General features: G+C 58.4%; 1 protein-coding gene across 5 annotated transcripts in view; it reads right to left on the minus strand.

Moving 5' to 3' along the window:
* The window catches only part of CXXC5 (CXXC finger protein 5), a 39,620-nt gene that overhangs the window by 2,253 nt on the left and 15,751 nt on the right, over positions 1–21,616 (minus strand). For 2 of the 5 annotated variants that reach the window (XM_049829684.1, XM_049829686.1), the window contains exon 2: positions 3,846–4,893. In XM_049829684.1, the coding sequence (XP_049685641.1) occupies positions 3,846–4,631 (786 nt within the window). In that variant the 5' untranslated portion in view covers positions 4,632–4,893. The other 3 variants (XM_049829687.1, XM_049829683.1, XM_049829685.1) reach the window with 3 other exon arrangements.

Here is a 21,616-nt window from a genome sequence, read left to right on the forward strand (position 1 = left end):
AAGGCACCCACCTCAATGAGTAAGCAGGGCAGCATCTCCCTCCCACCCCTGTGGGAGAGACCCCAACATGCTGCCTTCCGCAGGCACCATGACCCAAATGTGGGGCTTGGGCAAGGGGAGGGGCATCAAAGGGCGAGAATGGGCAGGAGATGGTGGTGTCCAGCTAGGCTGCTGACAGATCCCACCTTCTCCTGCTCCCAGCCCGTGTCTGGTCCTTCAGGGCACACTGAGCTGGGGCAGTCAACAAGCAGAGGGCTGCAGGCATCGCCACTTCCCCAAAAGTCTCTGCAATAAGTAATCAGGCATCTGAGGAAGACACAAGTGCCTCTGGCCAACGATGCACAGGGCTGTGGCATGGCACACTGCCCATGCTTGATCCTGCCCAAGGTGCCAGGTGCAGAACTGGTGAGGCAGAGCATGGCGGACTCACTAGCAAGGGCCACATACTCAGATATATCATCCCAGGAGAGAGGAACGAGGGGAGAGGAGGGCTCCTAATGAGTCTGGAAGGAGATGTCTGATACAAGTCACCTTAAACACCTCTACCCCTTCATTATTAAAGGAAGACAGGCAACCAGATCTAATGGGGATGCCCAGGATAGATCTCCCCTTGTCCCCACGATCACAGAATCACAGAACTGTTTGGGTGGGAAGGGACCCTCACAGACCACTCAGTCCAAACCCCCTGCCATGCACAGGGACATCTTTCACTAGATCGGGTTCCTCAAAGCCCTGTCCAACCTGACCTTGAACCCTTCCAATGATGGGGCATCCACAACTCCTCTGAGTGATCTGTTCAGTGTCTCACCACCCTCATCATAAAACATTTCTTCCTTATGTCCAACCTAACCCTACCCCTCTTCCAGTTTAAAACCATTGCCCTTTGTCCTGTCACAACAGGCCTTGGTGAAAAGTTTCTCTCTGAGATTCACCTGAGGGTGGGAGTGACCCTCACACCAGCGCTAGCCGGGGCACCAAGGCGCTTCTCCAGATGGAGGACAGCTCTACTGAGTCAAATCCCAACTACTCATGGCCTTCATGTGACCTACAGCTCTGGAGACAAGCCCAGGGTGACCTGTCCAGGGCGGACCACCAGCCCCCATGGCATTACCCAGGGTTGCTGGGGCTGGCAGAGCCCCGAGGAGCCTGGTAGGTGCAGGGACATGCTGCTGCCTGCTCCAAGTATCCAACCTTCCTCGCTGGTCTTAGAGCCTCAGCCAGCCACCATTGCACTGGGACACCAGCAGCGACCGGTTATTTGAGCTCTGTAGATGTGCAGATAGAGCTTAATGGCAGCAGAGGGATTTAGCCCCTTTTTTTATGCCACCATAAAGGTTTAATTCTATTTTTTTTTACTGCTTGATTTTAGATCAACATTTAATCACAGCTGCGGCCCCTGTCCAGGCTCTCCAAGGACGCTGCTCTGGGCTCACCGGGCTGGCAGACCAGAGTCACTGCCGGCTGCTCTTCTCCCAGGCAATGGCAGAGCTCCCTGCAGAGGGTGACAGTGCTTCACAAAGCCCTATGAATTTTTCAGCCCCACATAAAGGACCACTGAATGGCCCCTCCTGTCCTGGTATCAAGCACTATGGTGTGGTGGCACCCCATCAGGACCAGTGGTCCATGGTGCTGCCAAGCTGGCAGCAGATCTGCTTCCTGGCCACTGCCACCTCCAGATGGGTCTCCACCACAAGGCAGGTGCCAGTGGTTGCCCTACAGTTGGCCCAACACAATGCATTACCAATGCTGGTTGACATAGGACAACGTTTAACAACCCAATCATTGACCCAGGTGACCTTGGGACATCAGCTGGGGTCCCAGCATCCCTGTCCCAGCCACATATGGCCACAATCTCATTCAATCCTACCAAGGTCAACACACGGCACAAGTGGATATCCTGAGAGAGGAGAGGATCTCTGAAAAAGGGATGGTGATGCCCTGGAGTGACCCACATCTGCCCAGGCATCCATCCCCACCAGCACAACATCTCTTTTCAGCCTCAACACACCTCTGGTCATGCCCAGGAGGGATGGGGACCCATCTTCAGTGGGGCCCAACTCTATCACATGAAGAGCCCTATTTCAGTGGCTCCAATTTCTCAGCCAGCCACAGGATGGGGAAACCAGTCAAGGGGAGGTGACCGTTTCATGGGCTCCCAATGCTATTTATCATCCTCGGACCCGGCACAGCACCGGGAGAAGGGAGTGACTCCTCCAGCTGCTGTGAGCTCCGAGTCTATTGACCCGCTTTAGGACTCTTTGGAAGAGATGAACTTTTTTTTTTTTCCCTTTCTCCCTTTTTCCAGATCACTGACTCAGCAAATTAGAACAAGAATATAATTTAGCAATACAGCGGTTTTTGAAAGACACAGTCCCCCTCTCCTCATCCCCACCGCCCAAATAGATTTTTTTTTCCCCTTCACTATTCATTCAGACCTGATGCTAATTGAAAAATGTAGAACATGGCTAAGAAAACAGTGGGTCATCTCTTTGGGATGACCAGATGATGGGCAATGCTCTCATGCCAGGATGCACAATCCAGCTGATGTCCAGGTGACTTTTTAGCCTTTGCTACCTCTGGGGATGCACTCACCGGCAGGAAGCACGCTGTCACAGCTGATGGTGGGATCAGCTCCCAGAAAAATCAAACCCGGCTTAAGCACAACATATGGGAGACCCAGCATACAGGTCTTGGTCCAGAGCACCCACGGGTGTGCAGCAAGAGGCGGGCTCTGCCAGAGCACCGTGCCCACGCACCACACGTGCACCGCATGCCAACACTGCCAGCACCCAGCCCTCACCCATGCCATGCCACGCCATGCCACGCCACGCCACACCACGCCACACCACGCCACCAGCAGCTGCCCACAGCCCCACCTGAATTTCAGACCCACACGACGAACCGAGTCACCAGACTTATCCTGCGCTCCACAGGCAAATATCGCACCTCCCCGGTGGATTTGGCAAGGTAGCACCCCAACCCAACGGCGGCTCGCAGTGGCTCTCCTGAGGCCAAGGGCAACATCCATGGGTGGACCGTGGTGGGCAGCGACACCCTGAGCACCACCTGAAAATCTCACACCAGGGGGATCCAGGCATCCCAGCACTTGGCCGGTGTGGCAGGAGCAGGGGTGCTCCCGGCTCAGTCGGGTGCCGAAGCAGGCGCAACACCTGTGGGAACTGCAGCTCAGCTGCCATTGGGAAATCTGGCTGGTACCTTACGGACTCATCCTGACCGCTGCAGACGGATGCTGGGCCAGGGAGACCCAGCACGGCCACAGCACAGGAGATGCTGCTGAGCGCACGTTGCAGCTGTTTACCACCCAAAACCAAGGATCGCCTTGCTCCTGCTCAGCGCAAAGAGTGAGGTAAGGGGCTGGGCTCCAGCTGCACCACAGCCATGGGTTTCACCATCACCGATTACCCCCAAGCTGTGCCCCAAATAGCCACCTCCTGTCTCCCCATCCTCTGACCCGACTGCCGGGTTAGAAGCCGCTCCCTGGCTCAGGGAGCTGCAGCCCACCCAGGACAAGAGATGCTGGTACTGAAACTCAAGCAGAGACCCACTCCTGCCCATGCCTGCAAAAGGGAGAGCAAAACCCAGCACACCTGGGGACCCCAGGGAGAGACCCCAGCCCTCCTCCCCAAGCCAATCAACCCCAGTACGTAAAGGAGGGCGGGGACTGGGGGCACTGGGCAGAGCACACATCTCATGGTGAGAACTGTTAATGGAAAAGGGAAAAATAAAAAAGTAAGAAGTACCAGGTGTTTTATTATCTAGGGCAAGATCCGAACCCAGGAGCGCAGCCCGAGGAGGGGTTAGGGTGCCTGAGAGGGGCCGGTTACCTCCAGTGCTGCAGAAGGCTTCTTTTTGAGTTCTTCACATTTTCGGAATTTGCAAATCTGGTGGCCAGTTTTGCGATTCCTACAACTGCTGCACTGCTCGCAGTTTATCCGTCTTCGGCAGGGCGGGCACATGCCGCATCTTTTCCGTTTCTTTTTCCCCGAATTGATGGCAGATGCCAACTCATTCTGCATGGGATACTCTGCCAAGCCAGCCATATGGAGCGCGCTCTCTGCCAGAAACACGCCGGCAGGGGTCATAATGAAAAGGCCTGGGTTGATGGGAAAAGCCCCCAGGTAAGGAAAATCAGAGGGGCCGTTCATTGTCTCTGCAGCTGAGACTGCCTCCATGTCAGAGATACCAGTCCCGTGGTCGCTTGCTAGAGGAAGATGCTCCTGTACCACTCTTTTGAGCATTTCTGTCGACTGAGCAAACTGTTGTAGGGCGGTCTGTCCTTCTGAGGAGATCTCCGACACCCGGTCTAATTTGCTCAGCATACTAGAGATATTTTTGTGCTTTGAGGTAGAATGACTTTTATCCACAGTCGCTTCGTTGCCATTAGCTAAGGGGTTGCCTTTCTCTGAATGTTCGCTTACCGAGCTGCTGCTACCAAAGGTGGAATAGTGGGAGAGTGGACGGGACTTCTTAAGACTTTTGTTCAAAGGTTCACTTATTATTCCACTTTTGTTCCTCCTCTCGGAGCTGACGGGGGGTTGAGAGTCATCTTGGTTATTTTTTTCCGTCTCTGGCTTGTTCCCAGTGTCTTGATGGGAGCCCGAATTTGACATGGTGCCCAGAGCGCAACAACAAAACCAAACCCAAAATTAAAAAAAAAAAAACAAAACAAAAAAAACCCCCAAAACCCACCCCCAACGCCAAAGCGAAAGACCCCCAAAGCCCTTCTGGTAGCACCAGCCCGCCAGCCACCGGGGAAAGCTCAGACGGGAACGCTCATCAACGGGGTGTCTCCTCCAGCGTCGGCTGCAGAGGACTTCAGTCCAATCTCAGTGCAAAGACATACTCTGCGGCTCTGGTACACAACATGCGGCTCTGGAAGTAGAAAAGAAAAGAGAGTTAGCGCTGGCAAGAGCCAACGGGCTTTTCAAAGCGGCTCTTCCTCCCCCTGCCATGAAAGTCTCCGCGCCACAAACAAAGAAACTCCAGGGAACGGACCTCGGTGGAGATCCGTTCCGCTGCTCTTTAAAAGGGTCGCCATCCAGACAGAAATGGGGGGTCACAGGGGAAGTCCTGGCCTGGTAGCAATGGCACTCCAACGCTTAAAGGCTCTCTGTGCCCGGCTTTCCTCCCCCAGCGACTGCAGGCCCAGGGAAGTCACGGGGCTCATCTCTTGCTCCGCTCCAGCGGCGTGCAGCCCCCGTGCTGCATGGGACCGTGGGCACCCACGGGATGCCCCCGAGCCAGCAGCCAGAGCTCGTGTGAGGGGCACCCAGTCCCCAGCCTGCAGCCCCCCGGGTCTCCTCGGCTGGGTGCCGTGGAGGCAGCAGGGTGCAGGGCTGCACCCCGGCTCCTGTGCCCTTCCAGATGCCACTGCTCTCCCAGCTCAGGCTAGGCTGCTCTCCCTGCACTCCTCCTCCTCCTCCTCCTCCTCCCAGACCCTTGTCCCCAGGCCAGCATCACACACCAGTGCTGGGGAGCTGCAGCATCCACCTCCAAGCCTCGCAGGGAGCCATGCTGTCCACCTCCAAACCCCACCAAGAGCTGCAGTGTCCACCTCCGAGCCCCTGCAGTGTTTACCTCCAAACCCCATGGGCAGCCATGGCATCTACCTCCAAGCCCCACGGGGAGCCACAGCGTCCACCTCCAAGCCCCATAGGAAGCTGCAGCATCCACCTCCAAGCCCCGTGAGGAGCCACAGCATCCACCTCTGAGCCCCACTGCTGACCTCCTGCCATGCCCCGCCATGCCCTGCCCGCATGCCCACTGCAGGCACCCGGCTGCTCCGGTGCAGGCAGGGGCTCAGCGGTGACCCGACTTGGTGCTGTTCCCTGGAGCGAGGGTGATGCCGCCGTCCCTGGGGCGGCTCTGAGGCAGCTGGGCCCAGTGTGGCTGCAAACACTTGTTGTGAAATTCCTCCTCCTCCCCTCCCGAGCACGCACGCACGCACGCACGCACAGGCACCGCCGGAGTAATCAGGCTTTAGAGGAGAAAAGCTGCAGGGCTTAGCGGAGCAGGAACCCACGTCCCCACCCCGGCAGCAGTTGGGGGAGGGCAGCGCTGGGAGGAGGCCCCTCGCCTACCCCATCCCTCCATCCTGGCTATCCTGGCAGCCTCCTCTCCAGAGTCCGGGCAGGGACGCAGCCACGTGCGGAGAGCTCTGCTGGGGCCCTTGCTCCTGCCCAGGGTGATGCAGCAGAGCGAGGGGCATCCCTGCACCCCGCCGCACCTTCGCTCCTGCTCATCCATCACCCTTCATGTCCCCTTTGTCACAGCCTGGCCGCGATGCAACCCCAGGAGCCCCGCTACAGCCCAAGACCCTTCCTCACGGGCACAGCTTGGCAGCCGAGCCGCGAGCGTCGCCATTAAAACGTTGATGGGGGCAAGGTCCCCGCCCCAAGCACCATGGTACTGGCAGAGGAAGACAGCCCGTCTCACCCTGGTGCCAGAGCCGGCTCGCCTGCGGAGAACCCCCCCCCGCCCACACGCTAAAAACCGCTTGCTTCAGCTGCTGCGGGATTTAAGATGCAGCACGGATCGATGCAGGGCTTGGGTTCCAGCCTGGAGCTTGCCAGGCCACGTGGGGAGGGAGGGCTGCAGCGGCAGGACAGACTGCCCTTCCCCGAGCATCCCGCACCATGTCGGGCAAGGGGCTGCTGTGCAATGGCGAGGCCGGGGTGCACCCGAAATGGGCGCCGGGATGCTGGGAGGGTAGGTGAGCTGCTGCCAGGCAGCTGGGGCACCAGTCCCCAGCTGCGAGGGAGGTGGGGGACCCATCCCTGGAGGCATTGGGAGGGGTCACACCTTAACACCAAAAGCAACGGGTGCTGGGGCCGGAGTGGGGAGCACAGCAGGAAAAGCACCGGACGGGAGGATGTGAGATAAAGCCGCCCGGCGGTGTTATCTTGCGCCCGCCCGCGGCTGCCTTTCCTGCGGCCCTGCACCTCTTCCGCCCCACAGCGTGGCAGCCCCGCTCGGCCACCGAGCCGGGAGCCAAGCACCGGGCCGGATCAGCCCGGGATTTACCAGCCTGCCCGCTCGCCTTGTGGCGTCGTAACCGCCAAGCTGCGATGCTGCTGCGGCATTAACCAGGGGGTCTCCAGTCACAACCTGGAGCACGCCTTGCATCACTCCAGCAAAGAACCCACGTTGGGCCCACGTGCAGCTCACCACCACATCAAGGGGTCCCCCCCACAGTGCCACGGCACAGGACAGCGGGGTCCGCGTGCCAAAGCGGAGAGGACACCGGCTGGAGGCATGCCGTGGTTGCCATCTTCATCAGTTCACATCTTCCTCCGCAGCCAGCCGTACTGGCCAGCCTTCCCCAGCTGGCTCGAGCAGGCAGCTGCCCGCTGGTCCCACCCTGCCCCATCAACTGGGTGCCAGCAGCACCGAGCCCCCACCAGTCACAGCCTCCTCTGACGGGGGCTGATGGCTGCAAAGCCTGGAGCACGGCCCCCCCCAAACACCCACTGCTGCGGTGGGTGGCAATGCAGAATGACGCCAGCCCGGCCCACCCAACGCAGCTCCCCTGTCACCCGTGTGGACAAGGGGTACGCCACCGCGCCCCCTCCCAGCCCCAGCGGTGCCCAGCTGCTGGCGTGGGGTGCTGCGCCGAGCCACACTGAGTTGTGCCGAGCCGTGCCGAGCGACGCCACCACACAATCCCGCCATTGTCCCAGCCGCCACTGCCTCCGCCAGCTCCTGCCATCTGCAACCGCTCAGCGCTGCCCTCCAGCCCCCTGGGGCCTGTGCTCCTGCGCAGTGGCGGGCACCGGGCACCGCTGCCATGACAGCTGGGACTGGTCTGTCCCCACACCGTCTCCCCTCCAGGGACCCCAGAACCTCCTCGCTGTGGGGTGCCTGGCTAATCTGCACGAAGGGAGTGTCCGTCCCCCCAACCCCGACACTGCGGGACCACCCAGCGCAGCAGACATCTCAGCTGCTCCTCACCAGCCTCTGCCCGCCGGGTTGCTAATTGCAGCGGGGGGAGGAATTAATGATCTTAATCCCTTCTTTATGATTGACCCAAGTAAAGACCACAAGGCCCCCCCGCCCCCGTCCCATTTCTGCCCCTTTTCTGGCCCCCATCCCCTGGGGAAAGCACCGGGCAGCGTCATCTGGGTCCCTGTCAGAAGGTGCTTAGTCCCAGCCACGGCATTAAGGGGCACGTGATGGGCTCCCTCGCCCGGGTTTTTGCACCGGGCAGCTTAGCAGCCTGGAGGGATGCCAGGGTTCAAGGGGACACTACCAAGGTCGGGAGGCCCCAACCCACACCCAGGGGCTTCCCAGCCCTTTGCAGGACCCTGTGGGCTCCCCCCCGCCCCCAATCTCCCTGCCAGGTACAGGCTGAGCCCACAGGGTCTGAAAGCCGGGTGCCCCAGGGACTCAAGCGACCAGTGAGCTACAGCACCCAGGTGAGGCTATCACTTGGATGTCACCTGCTTTGCCCTTCCTGCTCCCACCAAGACCCATTTCCATGGCTCACCCCAAAAACCCCCACCAGCCTGGGACGCTTGGCTGGGGTGAGGCAGCAGCACTTGACCATGGTCCAGGGGAGGAGAAAATGAGTTCTCCTCTCCCCAGGGCTTCCCCCCGGAGCTCAGCCCAGCACCACCCCACATCCCCTCTTCGCTCTGCCCCGGGGGTCCCTGCAGAGCACCTCCCTCCCGGCCAACCTCAGGGATCACACTGCAACAGTCCTAACAACTCCCCAAAAAAATAAAGGTTGTAAAAGGATCTCTGGTGGTCCAGCACCCAGAGAAACCCTCGCCAGCTGATGGGCTAAGAGTGTCCCTGATTGCGGGCACCATTTACTGTCAGAGGGGAGCAGGAGAGGAGCTTTGCTTCTCGTAAAAAAAATGACAAGCTGCGATTTCCAGCCCGCTCCCCTGTGTTATTTCACTGCATCGCTGGAAAGCCATCAGCTCCTGCCGATGTAAAAAGTCTCATCTTCAAGAAAGAACTTCTGCTTTCCTTTAATTTTAAATAAATCAACCTCCTCCCGGAAAAGCTGCCGGTTGGTCAGCCGTGCACAGACAGGGCCGTAAAGGGAGAAGAAAGCAGCAAAGCCAAAGCCAAGCTGCTCCTGGGCTCCGGAGACAAAGGGAGAAAATAAAAATTCGGCTTTTTTCTAATCCCTGGGCGCTGGGTGGGCACCAGGGGCGGCGGCTTTGTCCGCCTGGAGCAGACGGAGGACGAGGACGGAAGGGACCCCGGCAGCTTTTCAGCCTCTAGAAAGGCAGTAATTGTCCCTTCCGCCAGGTTTTTGTCCCCGCTTCCTCCCCCTTGCCATGCAGCTGCCCGCCCAGCACGGCCCCCACCTCCCCAGTAAAGCCCTGGTGATGGATGGACAAATGGACAGACGGACGGACAGACTCAGCCCCACCACCAGGATGCCTAAGGGGGGCACCCACCACCAGCACTTGCCCCTCTCCAAGGCATCCCAGGAAGGGTGCAGGTCAAGGGATGCTGCAGCTGGAGGTAACTTCCCAGCTTGAGGTACCCCTCGCAGCTCCAGAGAGGAGCCAGAGGTGGGCCCCGTGCTTCTCAACCAGCCTGGCCAACAGCCATGGACAGGACCTCAGGATGGCCAGGATTGCGGGGCCATGGGTGGTGGGAGCGATGCATGGGGAGTGCCAAGATACCCTTGAGGCATCTTGGTGCCTCATACCCTCAGATGAGAAAAGTCAGCAGGTAGAACAGGACCACCATCCTGTAGCACCATCATGGGTCAGAGGGTCCAGCTGCAACCCAGGTCAAAGGCTCAGGAGAACAAGTACCACCAGAACAAGGTTCAAGGCAGCTCCAACCCCAGCACCACAACACCCAACTCAGCTCCCAGGTACTGGATTTCCACAGCACAGTCAAACCTGCTGCTCCCTCCACCAGGTGACACATGTCAACTGAAAGCTGGCAGTGATGTCTCATCACAGGCTCATGGACCAGAAATCAGGCAGCAAGCACCAGACCAAAGGGCTACTGGATCCCTCTGACCACACAAGGAGGCACCATCAAGTCTTAAGCTGCCAGGGACTCAGCCAGGCGAGAGCTGGCCATGGGGACTGCTGGCAGGGCAGAGACCCATGGCACCATCACCTCTGGGCTGCTGCTTCTGCCAAAGCCATGTGGGGAAACAAGGTGAACCAAGAGAGAAATCAAGCCGCAATCTCCCAAGGCTGAATATCCCTGCAGGACACCATGATGCCTGATAACCAGGCACGGACACCCTGAGGCAAAGACAAGGATGTCCTTCACCTATGTTGTTTGCAAGCCATCACCTCTGTCAACCCAACAGCCCCCAAGCTCTGCTCTTTGCATTCATCCCCCTCAAGAACTGGTCCAGCCAGAAGATCGACTCCTGCATGCACCATGGAAGCTACCATCACCCACTACATATTCTCCAGACATCAAGAGAGGACGCCTAGGCCTGGGGGAGGTTTGGGCTGTGTCGTAAATGCTAAGCCTCACCCTGGGCGTTTCCAGGTTAACAAGCCAGAGGTATGACAGGTCGCCAGATGGGCAACTCACATGGAGATAGTTCATCTCCCGTGCTCCAGAACATCCTTCGAAGGGCCAGTTGTGGCAGCCGCTCTGCTCATCTCTGCTGCCGAGGTGGCACTGAGGGACGTTAAGAAGCCAACTCCTGAATTAAAAAGGCTATGGAAGATTAAATCCAGCATCTGGAGTTAGCCCTGGAAGCAGATGGTGAATCATCATGGCACACAGAGTGGCTTTCACCCGTCTCCTCCTCGCAGGCAGCCACTCTGCTGTGGTGGTGCCTCCCAGGAGCAGCTCTGGAAGCACACACAGCGCGGCCAGCAAGGGCCAGAGATGTTCCCTGCCAGGCACATCCTCCAGGGATGGTGCACTGAGGCCATGCCGCCATCCTGCAGATGCCCAGCTGAGCACGCAAGAGGTGATGCCACCTCCCCAGGTGGGCTCCCTACGCCAGGGCTCCAGCAAAGGCGTATTTTTTTCCCCACCACCACCATGGGTAACCAACCACATGGCTGCTGCGGGCTTCCCAACCTGCTGGCACACTGTGCCGGTACAGCACAGCCACGCAGGGACAGCCAACTTGGGCAAATGCACCCAAGCAAGGCAGAGCCTATCACCAACGTGCCCTGGGCTTCCAAGGAGATCACCACCGTGGAGAGGAGGACAAGGATGTCCCCAGGGACACCACCACCTCCATGCACATCCTTGAACTTCACCCCGCAGCCGGCCCCATGCACACTCTGCTGCCCCGGTGAGCTGCGGTGCCCGCACAGCCGGATCCACCGCCACGGGGACCGACCTGCACCCGGGGCCGCCCCACGCTGCCTGGCTGGGAAACGTGGCTGCGTCCTGCCTCTGCGGGGTGGTGGTTACGGATTAAGGAGTCTTAAATGTCAGACGACCAGGCGCTCCCTGGAAATCCACTTATCTCCGCTGCCACTCGGAGCGGCCGGAGCCGGGCGGTTATGGAGATAACGCGATTTGAAACGTCCACCCGAGCATTGCAGGGCTGCGGGTGCCCTGCGGACAACGGCAGGCACCTCCTCCCCTCCTCCCCTCGCCCAGCTGCTGCCCAGAGAGCCGGGTGACGGCCGCGCTGCTCAGCCCTGGGGGGCTGCACCCACCTGCGCGGCCCCCCCTTCCCTCATTTGGGGAGGACGACGGAGGCTTGGCAGCCTCACCTCCCTGGTGCTCATCCATCCCCCCCTGTTCTGTGCCAAAGCTGCGCCAATTCACTGCCCAAATCCTAAAACGACTGTAACTAAAACCTACCAGATTGAGCCTCGGGAAGGGCCCCCCCCCGCTCTTCCCCCCCCCCCCCTCCAAATGGGATTGAACAGATCTGCGCTCGCACGAGCCCAGCTCGCAGCCAAGCAGCATCTGACATTCACGCGCCGTGGCACGGCTCTCTGCCGCTCGCCCACTCCCCCCGGCTTGGCATCGCCTTGCCTAACGCTGCCCCCCTGGAGATGCGGCATCACTCCCAGCCCAGCAGAACCTCCCTGCTCTCCTGCAAAGCCCCCCCTGACACTCCTGGAGGGATCCCAGCAATTTGGGCCAGCGAGTCCTCGATGTCCCCTCCACCAAGGGAGGTCTCCAAGGTGATTTCAGGGCTGCAACGTTCAGGAGACCAGGTTGAATGACCCAAGGGCATAGGGGCCAGGTGGACAGGGGGCAGGCACTGCCCGACGGCAGATACCAGCATTGACAGGCACCCCAGCAAGAGCCCCAAGAGCCACCCCAAAAGGTTGCGGGGGGCCCAGGCAAGGCTTCGCCCTGGGGAGACCCACACACAGCCAGCCGAGGACAAGCTAAGACGTGTGAATCACTCCTGCTAACAGATGGGGCGATTACAGCATAAATTACTTGGGGTCTAACCAATAACCAGGTCATGAAGAGACTGATCAGCAGGCACAGAGCTCCGAGAAGTTAATTAAAAATAAGAAAAAAGTTGTAGGCACAGCCACATGGGAATATTTGATGGCAAAGAGCCCCAAATCCATCAGTGCCACCTCCAAGAGCAGTCCCAGCCCAGAGATGTCCCCTTGTGCTCCCGGCTCTTTCAAAGCCCCATCCCTCTGCATCCTACAGGCAGCTCCACAGTAGCAGAGCAGAAACCAAGGGGCTGCTCCAGATCCCAGGAGAGCCGGTGGTCGGAAGGGCCGGTGTACCCGTGCCAGCACCTGCGTCACCGTCACCACCGGTGAGCAAGAAGCGCGCCAGCAGTGGGAGCACACACTCGAGCACCAGGGCCAGCTCTGTGCATTTGAGTTTGGTCATTACCTGGTGGTGGGGACCTCATGGTCCTTAGTGAAGAGACCCCTACCACAAAGGTGGCAGGGCAAGGCTAACATCGTGGTGCCTGCGCCCCATGGACCAAGCGAGCACAGGGAAGCAAAGCAGGAGCCGTGCAAGCAAGGGTGCAGCAAGCACCCAGCCTGGCCAGCCACCCCTCTGAGGGCTGAAGAAGACATTGGCATCTGAAAAGCATCTCCGTCGCTCACACCAAAAACACCCCGGAGGGCTCGGTCCCCACTGCTTCTGCGCCAGTGGGATTAAGGCATGCAAGCCCCCCAAGTCCTCCGCAAGAGCCTGCTCACGAAGGCAACCGCTTTGGAGGAACCGCTTTTACCACCAGGAAGGCGGCGGCACCTTCAGAAAGCCACTGGGGTCCGCAAACGGCAGCTATTGACAGATGTCTAAGAGGACGGCGAATAATCCCGTCTTCCTCTGGGAGGATTCGGGTCGCCCTCGCCCTCGCCAGGGGTTTATCCATTGTCTGGATCTGCTGGCGGTTGTTATTTTTGGTCAGCACCACGTTTTACTTGGCCTCGCTGGCAGGAGGGAAATAGGAGGAAGAAGAGAAAGGGGAGGAGAGCTGCTTGGCCAGGGTTTGGTGGGGAGGAAGACCAGCTCAGCTTTGGGAGGGGGCAGTGGGGTACCCCACAGCCCTTGTGGAGTCTGGGTCGGTCTCCTTCCAGCCCCACAGCCTTGCTGAGCATAGACAAAACTCACCACAGCAATGGGGCTGGCCAGCCCAGGCATCACACTCTCCCCTGGTACCCGGGGGGAATTGCTCCCAGTAAGCCCAGTGGACCAGAGAGGCCTGAGAGTTTTTGGGGGGCAGGTCTTGCTTCCCAGCTGCCAGCACCCTCCTGTGCAGGCAGCAGTCAGGGTCATCTCCAGCGGCAAAAGAAAGTGCAGGGGAGCTCTGGCAGGGATGGGCAAACCCTGCCCAATGCCAGCACCACCCCAAGCCCTGCCTGCAGATCTGCATGTGCCTCAGGTCCATCCAGATGGGCCAAAAAAGGCTGGGGAGGCTCATGAAGGCAGGTCTCTGACCTGCCCTGACCCGCCCTGGGCTGAGGACTCCCATCCCTCACACTTCATCCCCAGCACTGCAGCATCCCAGGCAGCAGGCAAGCCCTGCCAGCAGGTCCCATTCCGCCCAATGGCTCAGGCTTGCCAACGCTGCAGGATGCAGTTCAGCCAGCCATCGGGATCTGCACCCGTCCCTCCAAGCTGGGTACAACGGGAGGTGCGGGCAGAGCTGGGGTAAGAGGCACCCAAGAGCTCTTAGGGAGAAGACACCATGCCCCAAGACTTTGCAGTTCTCCCCATCTACCCAGCAGCGACTCGGGGAGCTTCCCCACTCACTGGCAAGGCAGGACTTGCCATCATTCTGCGTGTCGCCTTTCTACCACCGCCCGGCCTGCCTGTGAAGCGCAAAGACAATAAAAAGCTGCCTCCCTGCTCAGCAGGCTTTCGCTCCTGCAAGAGATCGAGGGCACACCGCACGAAACCGCCTCTCCCGAGCTTTCCCCACACTCGGCGCCACTTGTCATTCAAGCAAACCCCGTGGCCTTTAAGCTGCCAAGGTACCAGAGCTGCTCCGGAATCGGAGTTTGCTCGGCTCCTGCCCTGGAGCAAGGAATCTGAAACGCTGCCACTGGAAACGAAACAGAGCATCCGTCATTTTACTTGCCAGGAATATATCCAGCCCCCAAAAAAAGAAATACTGCCTGCTAAAGAGCCAGCAACAAAAGCCCTCAATTTCACTAGCGAAGCAGAGCCCGGCATCGGGCATTTCCACCCAGGTCCTGATTCTCTGCCGAATTCAAAATCACCCGAAATAAAACAAGCAGCGAAGTAAGGTCAGGGCCAGAGCCAGGAGGAGGGCACTGGGTCAGGACAGCCGGTGGGGACCAGCGGACCCCACCCGGGATGCTACAAGGAAAATCCACGGGTTGGGGAAAAAAGAGGCAGGTGGCAGAGGCAGGGCTGGAGGGGACAAAAGCTCCATCCCACCGCTGCCAAACCAGCACATCCAAGTACAGCCAGCCCCGCGGCGGGGGGTGCCCTCGGGAAGCCACCCTGCCCACAGCTGCTGCTAGCATCCTGCCCGCAAACCGCCCCTGGCCAGGCAGGTCGTCACCCCCTGGCCATTCCCAGTCGCATCCCCAGGAAAAGGAGCAGCGCGTTCCCAGTCAGCCCAGCCCCCAGCCCAGGCACGCCAACCCAAATATCTGCAAGAGGCGCTCCACTCCATGGGAAAGGCGACTCGACACAGAGTTCACATGCCCCAGCAATGCCTGATTAAACTCCCAAACTCCAAGGGAATACCCCTGAGGCTGTCTGAAGATAAGCTAGGAGCTAGGCTGCTCTCAGGAAATGCAGGAACTGGGAAAGAGCAATCATTTTTTTTCCTTTTCAATCCAGAATAATACAGAGCAAACCCTGGCACGCTCTAGCTCGGACACAAGCACTCACCCAAGCTCTCTGCCATGCACCCTGGGAGCCTCCCGCTTGCTGGCACAACTGGGAGGTCACAGGTGACCCCGGTGCCAAGCCAAATCCTGCTGGAGGTGGTATGGATGGAAACCAAAGAGCCCAGGACAGCTCAAGGCAGCACAGGTGAGCTCAGCATGACCTGCCGGGCTCTGCATGCCAGGCTGGAAGATGTTGAGCAAGACGACGGTGCTGGAGACCTGGGCAGAGGGAAGGCTGCAACTGCAAGGCCAGCAGGTACCAGAGGACAGGGACACTTGCTGCCGACACCTCCAGGACCTGAGATGCTCGGCAGGTGCTCCGTCATTTTGGTTCACCCTGGGGAACACCACAGACGCTGGTTCCACCAGTCCTCAGGTCTCCTGCAACACTCACCACCCTTCTCCCCTTTGGCTTCTCCACGACACGTAGTCGTAGCACTAGACCCAGATGTCCCAAGCCATCCGCACGCTCAAGGGCAAGGGTAGTTAAGAAAACCATGCTGGTGCAGCGCCCGATGCAATGGGCCAGCTGGAGCATCTCAGGATAAAGAAAGGAGATGATGCTCCTCCCTTTTGTACCTGATGGAGCCCAGGGAGCAACCAGCTCCTTGTCCTCTGGGAGAGCGGAGACGCAGGGAGGGTTTGCACCACATCCTGGTGCTCAGCGAGCCCTGGCACTGCGGCACCCCAAGGCGAGTGAGAACAGCCCTGTCCTGGCTGCCAGGGCTTGGATGGCAATCAACTGTGAGGTCATAGGTGAGAAGTTCTACCTTCAAGCAGGACCACAGCCAGGAGGGAGACCTGCACCAAACACACGCCGTGCTCTCGGATGGGAAATGTGTCCGAGGCCAGAGGAGCACAGGCGATGCACCTACCCCACACCAAGCTCTCCTTCGGAGGAGATGCCTAACAGTTCTCTTGGTTCTTGACTCTTCTTCAAAAATCAACCCGAGACAAAGGGTGTCTTCTTTCCCTGTGTAAGAATGGAAGAACAGCAGTCCTGGCCAAGCTGATGGGAAGAGTGATTAGGAAAACAGTTCCCAACAAACTGTTGGGACAAGAAGTCCCACCACAGGGATGCAGTGGCACAGTGGGGAGGGGTTGTACCAACCAGGCCCAGCTTCTGTCTCTGATTAGATACCAGTTTGGCTGCAGAAAGCAACTGGACTGCTACAAAACACTTAAGATTTTCACTGGATGTCTCGCACACAGGCACAAGACCTTACCACATACAAAGGGGGCTTTAAGAAAGATGGAGAGAGACTTTTTACCAGGGCCTGTCATGACAGGACAAGAGGCAATAGTTTTAAACTGCAAGAGGGCAGGGTTAGGTTGGACATAAGAAAGAAACGTTTTACAATGAGAGTGGTGAGGCACTGGAACAGGTTGCCCAGAGAAGCTGTGAATGCCCCATCCCTGGAGGTGTTCAAGGCCAGGCTGGATGGGGCTTTGAGCCACCTGGTCTACTGGAAGGTGTTCCTACCCATGGCAGGGGTGTTGGACTGGATGATGATCTTTGAAGGTCCCTTCCAACCCGAACCATTCTCTGATTCTATGGTAATTTAACCACCAGCACCATGACTTATCAAAAAAGCAAAAGTGAGACGAGTGAAGCTGGAGATCTCAAAGAACCAGCCACAAGACAGTTTGAAAGCAGAGCTGAGGACCTGGGACAGAGGAAGGAGCCGCCACCACTACCAGCCATGACACAAGTTGGGATGAGGGGACCCTCAGATGAAAAAGCTGCACGACACACAGTAAGAAACAGAGGGGTTCACTCTGCCTGTGGTCTCAAGGAGAGCCGCCATGGAATAATGCATCTCACAAAATGTCACAACATGGAAGAAGATGGGGAAGAGCCACAAGACCGAGTCTTGAGCATGAAAGAAATGCCACATGGTGGGAGCTGGAAAGGGCTCGATGTGGTGAGCTTATCGCACTGGAGATGTGCTTTGAGGAGACTAGATGACAGGGTGTAAACATCCTTCTGGACTTACTGGTCCTTCTTGGTCCCAGGCTCTGAGGGTCTACAACTAAAACTAGATTTAGATATCAATGCTTCTGCCTTTTCTCACTTCCCCCAAAACTGAGAAACACAGTGGCAAGCTGGAATGGCATGGAACAAGCTGGATGTAGTTGTCACAGCCAACACCTGCCCTGTGGTGGTCCACCTGTTCCCCAGCCAGCCTAGGGTGGGTTCAGAGCCCTCAGCCTCTTCCCAGGGACCTGGTGCTCAACTGGTGACCCCTCTGCAAAAGAGCCATCTTCTTTCATCTGTGCAGAAGTGTTTGATCCCATTCCCTCCTGAAACCCAACAGCCACGCCCCCATCTCTGAACGGGTCCTCCTGCCGCAGCACCGGCAAGCCCCCAGATGGGAGGAATGGGGCCTCCAGCACACAGAGCACCAACCCAAATGGTTGACGTCCCCACCACCCGCTCTCAGCTTCCACAATGAACATCCTCCTCCATCTGCTGCTTTCTCCTGTCTGTTCCATCTCCCCCTCCTCCCCACATTAGCACCACCATGCCACAGACTCACACACCTTGCCCCTGGTGAGTTGCTCCAGGTGGCAGAGCCCACGGGAGCCTGGGGGACAAGCAGGGGCTATGGGGGCAAGCTGGAAAGGGAGCCCCAGCAGCCTCCATCCCCCAGCAAACAGGATTGGTCTTGCAGGCAGAGGATCGGGCAGAAAGAAACTCGTCCCCGCAGCTAGGATGAGCCACCAGCATTTTAAGGACTGTCCATGATGACTTCCTTGGTCTTCTGGCGGGTGGTGGGCAAATCCAAGGCATGACGGAGGGCAAGGTGAGGGAAACACCGAGCTCACAAAACAGAGGAAGGTGCATTACCATCTCAAGGCCTTCACAAAGACACATTCTTAGCATCTTCTTTTCCTCCTTTGGTAGCTTTTGACACTTTTGACATGGGGCACGTCCAGGTTAAAAGCAGAAGAAATTCCCCAGCGCTTCCTGTCCAGGTTTGCCTTGACCAGTGTGGTCACTCCATCCTTGCATAGCCTGGATGGATCCACGTGGCCTCCTCGCACCTTCCTCCTACATGATGTGAAGCTGAATCTCAGTACTGGAAGGATGAACATCCTCCTTAAGGATTTTGCAGAGAAAGAGGTAATTCTTTACCCCAACGATGCATTTTAATGATGCATCAAAGCCAAAATCCTACACCAGGGTGCTCCCAGGGCTGCAGCCTTCACCGTCCCTTGTGGCCGAGGGAAGCAGTCAGCACCCACGGAACATCCAGGCTGGGCATCTCCGGAGGGTGGCCGTGGTCATCCTCATGTCCCCGCAGCAGGCGGCCCCGCTTCGGCTCAAGGGGTTTAAGCTGAACTAGTGCAAGTCCCTCCTGCAGACCCCCAAGGCGTAAGGCTCCCTGAGCTCTTAATGGGCTTACGGAGCTGCTGGGACGAGAGCGGCTCCCCCAGCACAGGGGCTGGGGGCACTTAAAGGCGTCGCCGGCCAGCAGCCCCCCACGGCACCACCGACACCGGCCGTCCCTGGCACCCCGGGGGCCGCCCACCAGCCCCATCTCAGACGGGCTATCGCTGACGGCACCAAGCGCTCAGCCTGCTCCTGCCCTGTCCCAAATCCCACGCACCCTCCTCCAGGCAGGCGTTCCCTGCTTGGCCTTGAGGACAAAGGCAGCTGCGTGTCCTCCCCCCGAGCTGCTCTGGCACTACAGCAGCTCTAATCCCCCCCCAGCCCGTGCCTGGCATCCCCAGGGGAGAGCAGAGACAACAGGCACCAGGGAAGAGAGGAACGTCCCCAGTAAAGACTGGGGTGCAGCAAGCTGGTGGCAGAGGGCAGCCCAGCACGCCTGCTCCAGCACCCACACCCCCATGCTGGTGCCTGCGCCTGCACCAGTACCCTGCACCAGCACCCTGCACCAGCACCCCGTGGCTGCACCCCATGCCTGCACCTCCACTCCACACTCCACGCCGGCACCCCACAGCTCACCCCACACCTATGCCCCATACCTCACCCCATGCCTTGCAGCTCACATTTCACCCCACATCTCACCCCACTGCGTTACCCGGGGCCGTGCTGAGCCCACACAGCAGGACCAGGGGGCGGCTGGCATCGGGGCAGGAGCGGCTACAGGTTCCCCCCTCTCCAGGGGGCTCAGACCCCCCTCAAATTCAGGCTGGGGTGTGACAGGAGCATGTGCCACCCAGCACCCTGCCCAGTGAGGATGGAGGGGCCAGCACACCATCCCACGCCATCCCCAGGAAATCCTGTTTTTGCAGGTTCGGATCAAGCACAGGGGACCAGGAATGATGGCTGGCAGGAGCAGGGCCGTCCAGGGAAAATCCTGCTGGAAAGCAGCAAAACCCCATCCCCAACAAGCCCAGCCTGTGCTGCCGAGGCAGCCCCTCACCAGCCTGCCGCGCTCCAGAAGCGACAGTTCTGCCTTCCTGCTTCAACATATTTTGGGGGCTCGGACTCCAGCATCTAGGTTTATGCCTTCAGGTATCTTCAGAGGGGAAATATATTTAAAAAAAGAAAGAAAATAAAACAAAAAACCCAAAAAACCTGGGCATGTAACTGAGCTCCCATGATTTCCATATCAGCTACTGTACACGCACACGGCATGGAAAAATCCTTAGGAAATTTCTGCTAAAAAATAAAAAAAAAATAAAGGAAAACCCACAGGAGGCTGAGCTCACCGGACACAGCATGCCAGGAGGGGCTGACAGAGCTGTTACGGTCTATTGGGCCAATAATCCACAAACTAAGACGGATTTATTGTACATGGCAGATCGTAACAGCTCCAAAGAAACCATCACTGTCTCCCGGTGCTTAAAATTCACTTTCTTGGGGGAAAAAAAAGGGCCAAAATATGGCTTTACGAGATAAGATGCGTGGTTGTACCATTCTGTGACAGACAGAAGCCTGTGCAAACACATATATGGGTTTTTTTCTTGATATATAAATAAATAAAATATCTCTTCTTCCAAGGCGAGCGCGACTGCATTACCCGGCTTGGAGCGCTGTTGTTACCACCAGATTACCTGGCTTGGTTTCACCTCCGTTAGCAAGATGGATTTGCAGGGATGTTGTTTCCGCCCCACTATTACCACCCGAACACAGAGGGAGATAAAAATTAAATTAACTGAAGCCAACTTGAGTCCCTGCACCCATCTGGCTTGCTGGGATGGCTGGGTTTGGGTGCCCTCTCCTTGGAAGGTGCAAGCTGCCAAGAAGCGAGATGCTGGAGCAGAGAGCAGGCTCTTCCTACCGGCACGACACCGTGATGGCAAAGCAAGCCCAGGACGGGGGCAATATTTTAAAAAATAAAAAAAAATAATAATACTTAAGGGCAGAGCTGGTGCTTGCTTCTGAAGCTTTGTTTCTGGGCGGACAGGAGCCCCAGCCAGCATGGAGGAGCAGGACCAGGAGCAGGACCAGCCTGACCCCGGCGGTAATTGCGGCGTCTGTTCGAATCCCTGCGACGCTGGAAATCACGCTGGGCCTGGCTGAGAGCTTACCGGCCGGCTGATCATATCAGATGGGGATCAAAGAGGCTCAGCTAACGGGTTTAGTGCGCAGCTCGTCCCAGCCGGCGCTGCCGCCGAGGGGGGAGGCCAGGCTCCCGCTCACCCCTGGGGGGGCCGCGCACCCAGGATGCTCGTGGGAAGGCAGGAGGGTGCACATGGCAGCCAGCGTCCCTCGGTGGGGGGATGCCTGGGGGGACGCCTGGTGAGGCAGCCAGCCCCAAAGACTGCGGGATCGTGCCCGGATGATGGGTCGGGCAACGCCATGTGCTCACCCTACCAGCACCCACCGTAGAGCCCCCCCAGCTGCATCCCAAAACCATCCCAGGGGGTGTGAGCAGTGGGATGCCAGAGCAGGCGACCAGGTGAGCAGTTTTCAGCTGCCCTCGGAGACTCAGAGCGATGTCCATGGGCACAGATGGGTGCAGGGAGGGGGTTTGCATGGGGTGCCCCGGCTCCAGCCCCCCACCCCCGGCAAGCAGCACAGCCGGCCACGGGAAGCGATATGCCGGGCGGCTCCAGGGAGGGAGTCGAGCCGAGTAATTAGAGCAGGAGGCTGTGAGTCAGCAAACGATGCGTAACCTCGCTGAGGTTGACAATGAGGCAAAAGATGGCAGTTTCGACCGAGAGCGCCTGCTGAAAGGGCACATTTAGATATGCAAGAAGCAGCAACTCCCAACAATTGCAGGGCTGGCGACCCACTCTGCAAACCACGCTGCTCCACAGTGACCGTCTGGCTGCCAAATATTTGACGCCTTTCTCCAAAATCACTGCAAATAGAGATGCGGTCGGTTGCAGCCCAAACCCTACAGGAGCAA

Source organism: Accipiter gentilis, chromosome 26, assembly GCF_929443795.1.
Source record: "Accipiter gentilis chromosome 26, bAccGen1.1, whole genome shotgun sequence".
Classification (NCBI taxonomy): domain Eukaryota; kingdom Metazoa; phylum Chordata; class Aves; order Accipitriformes; family Accipitridae; genus Astur; species Astur gentilis.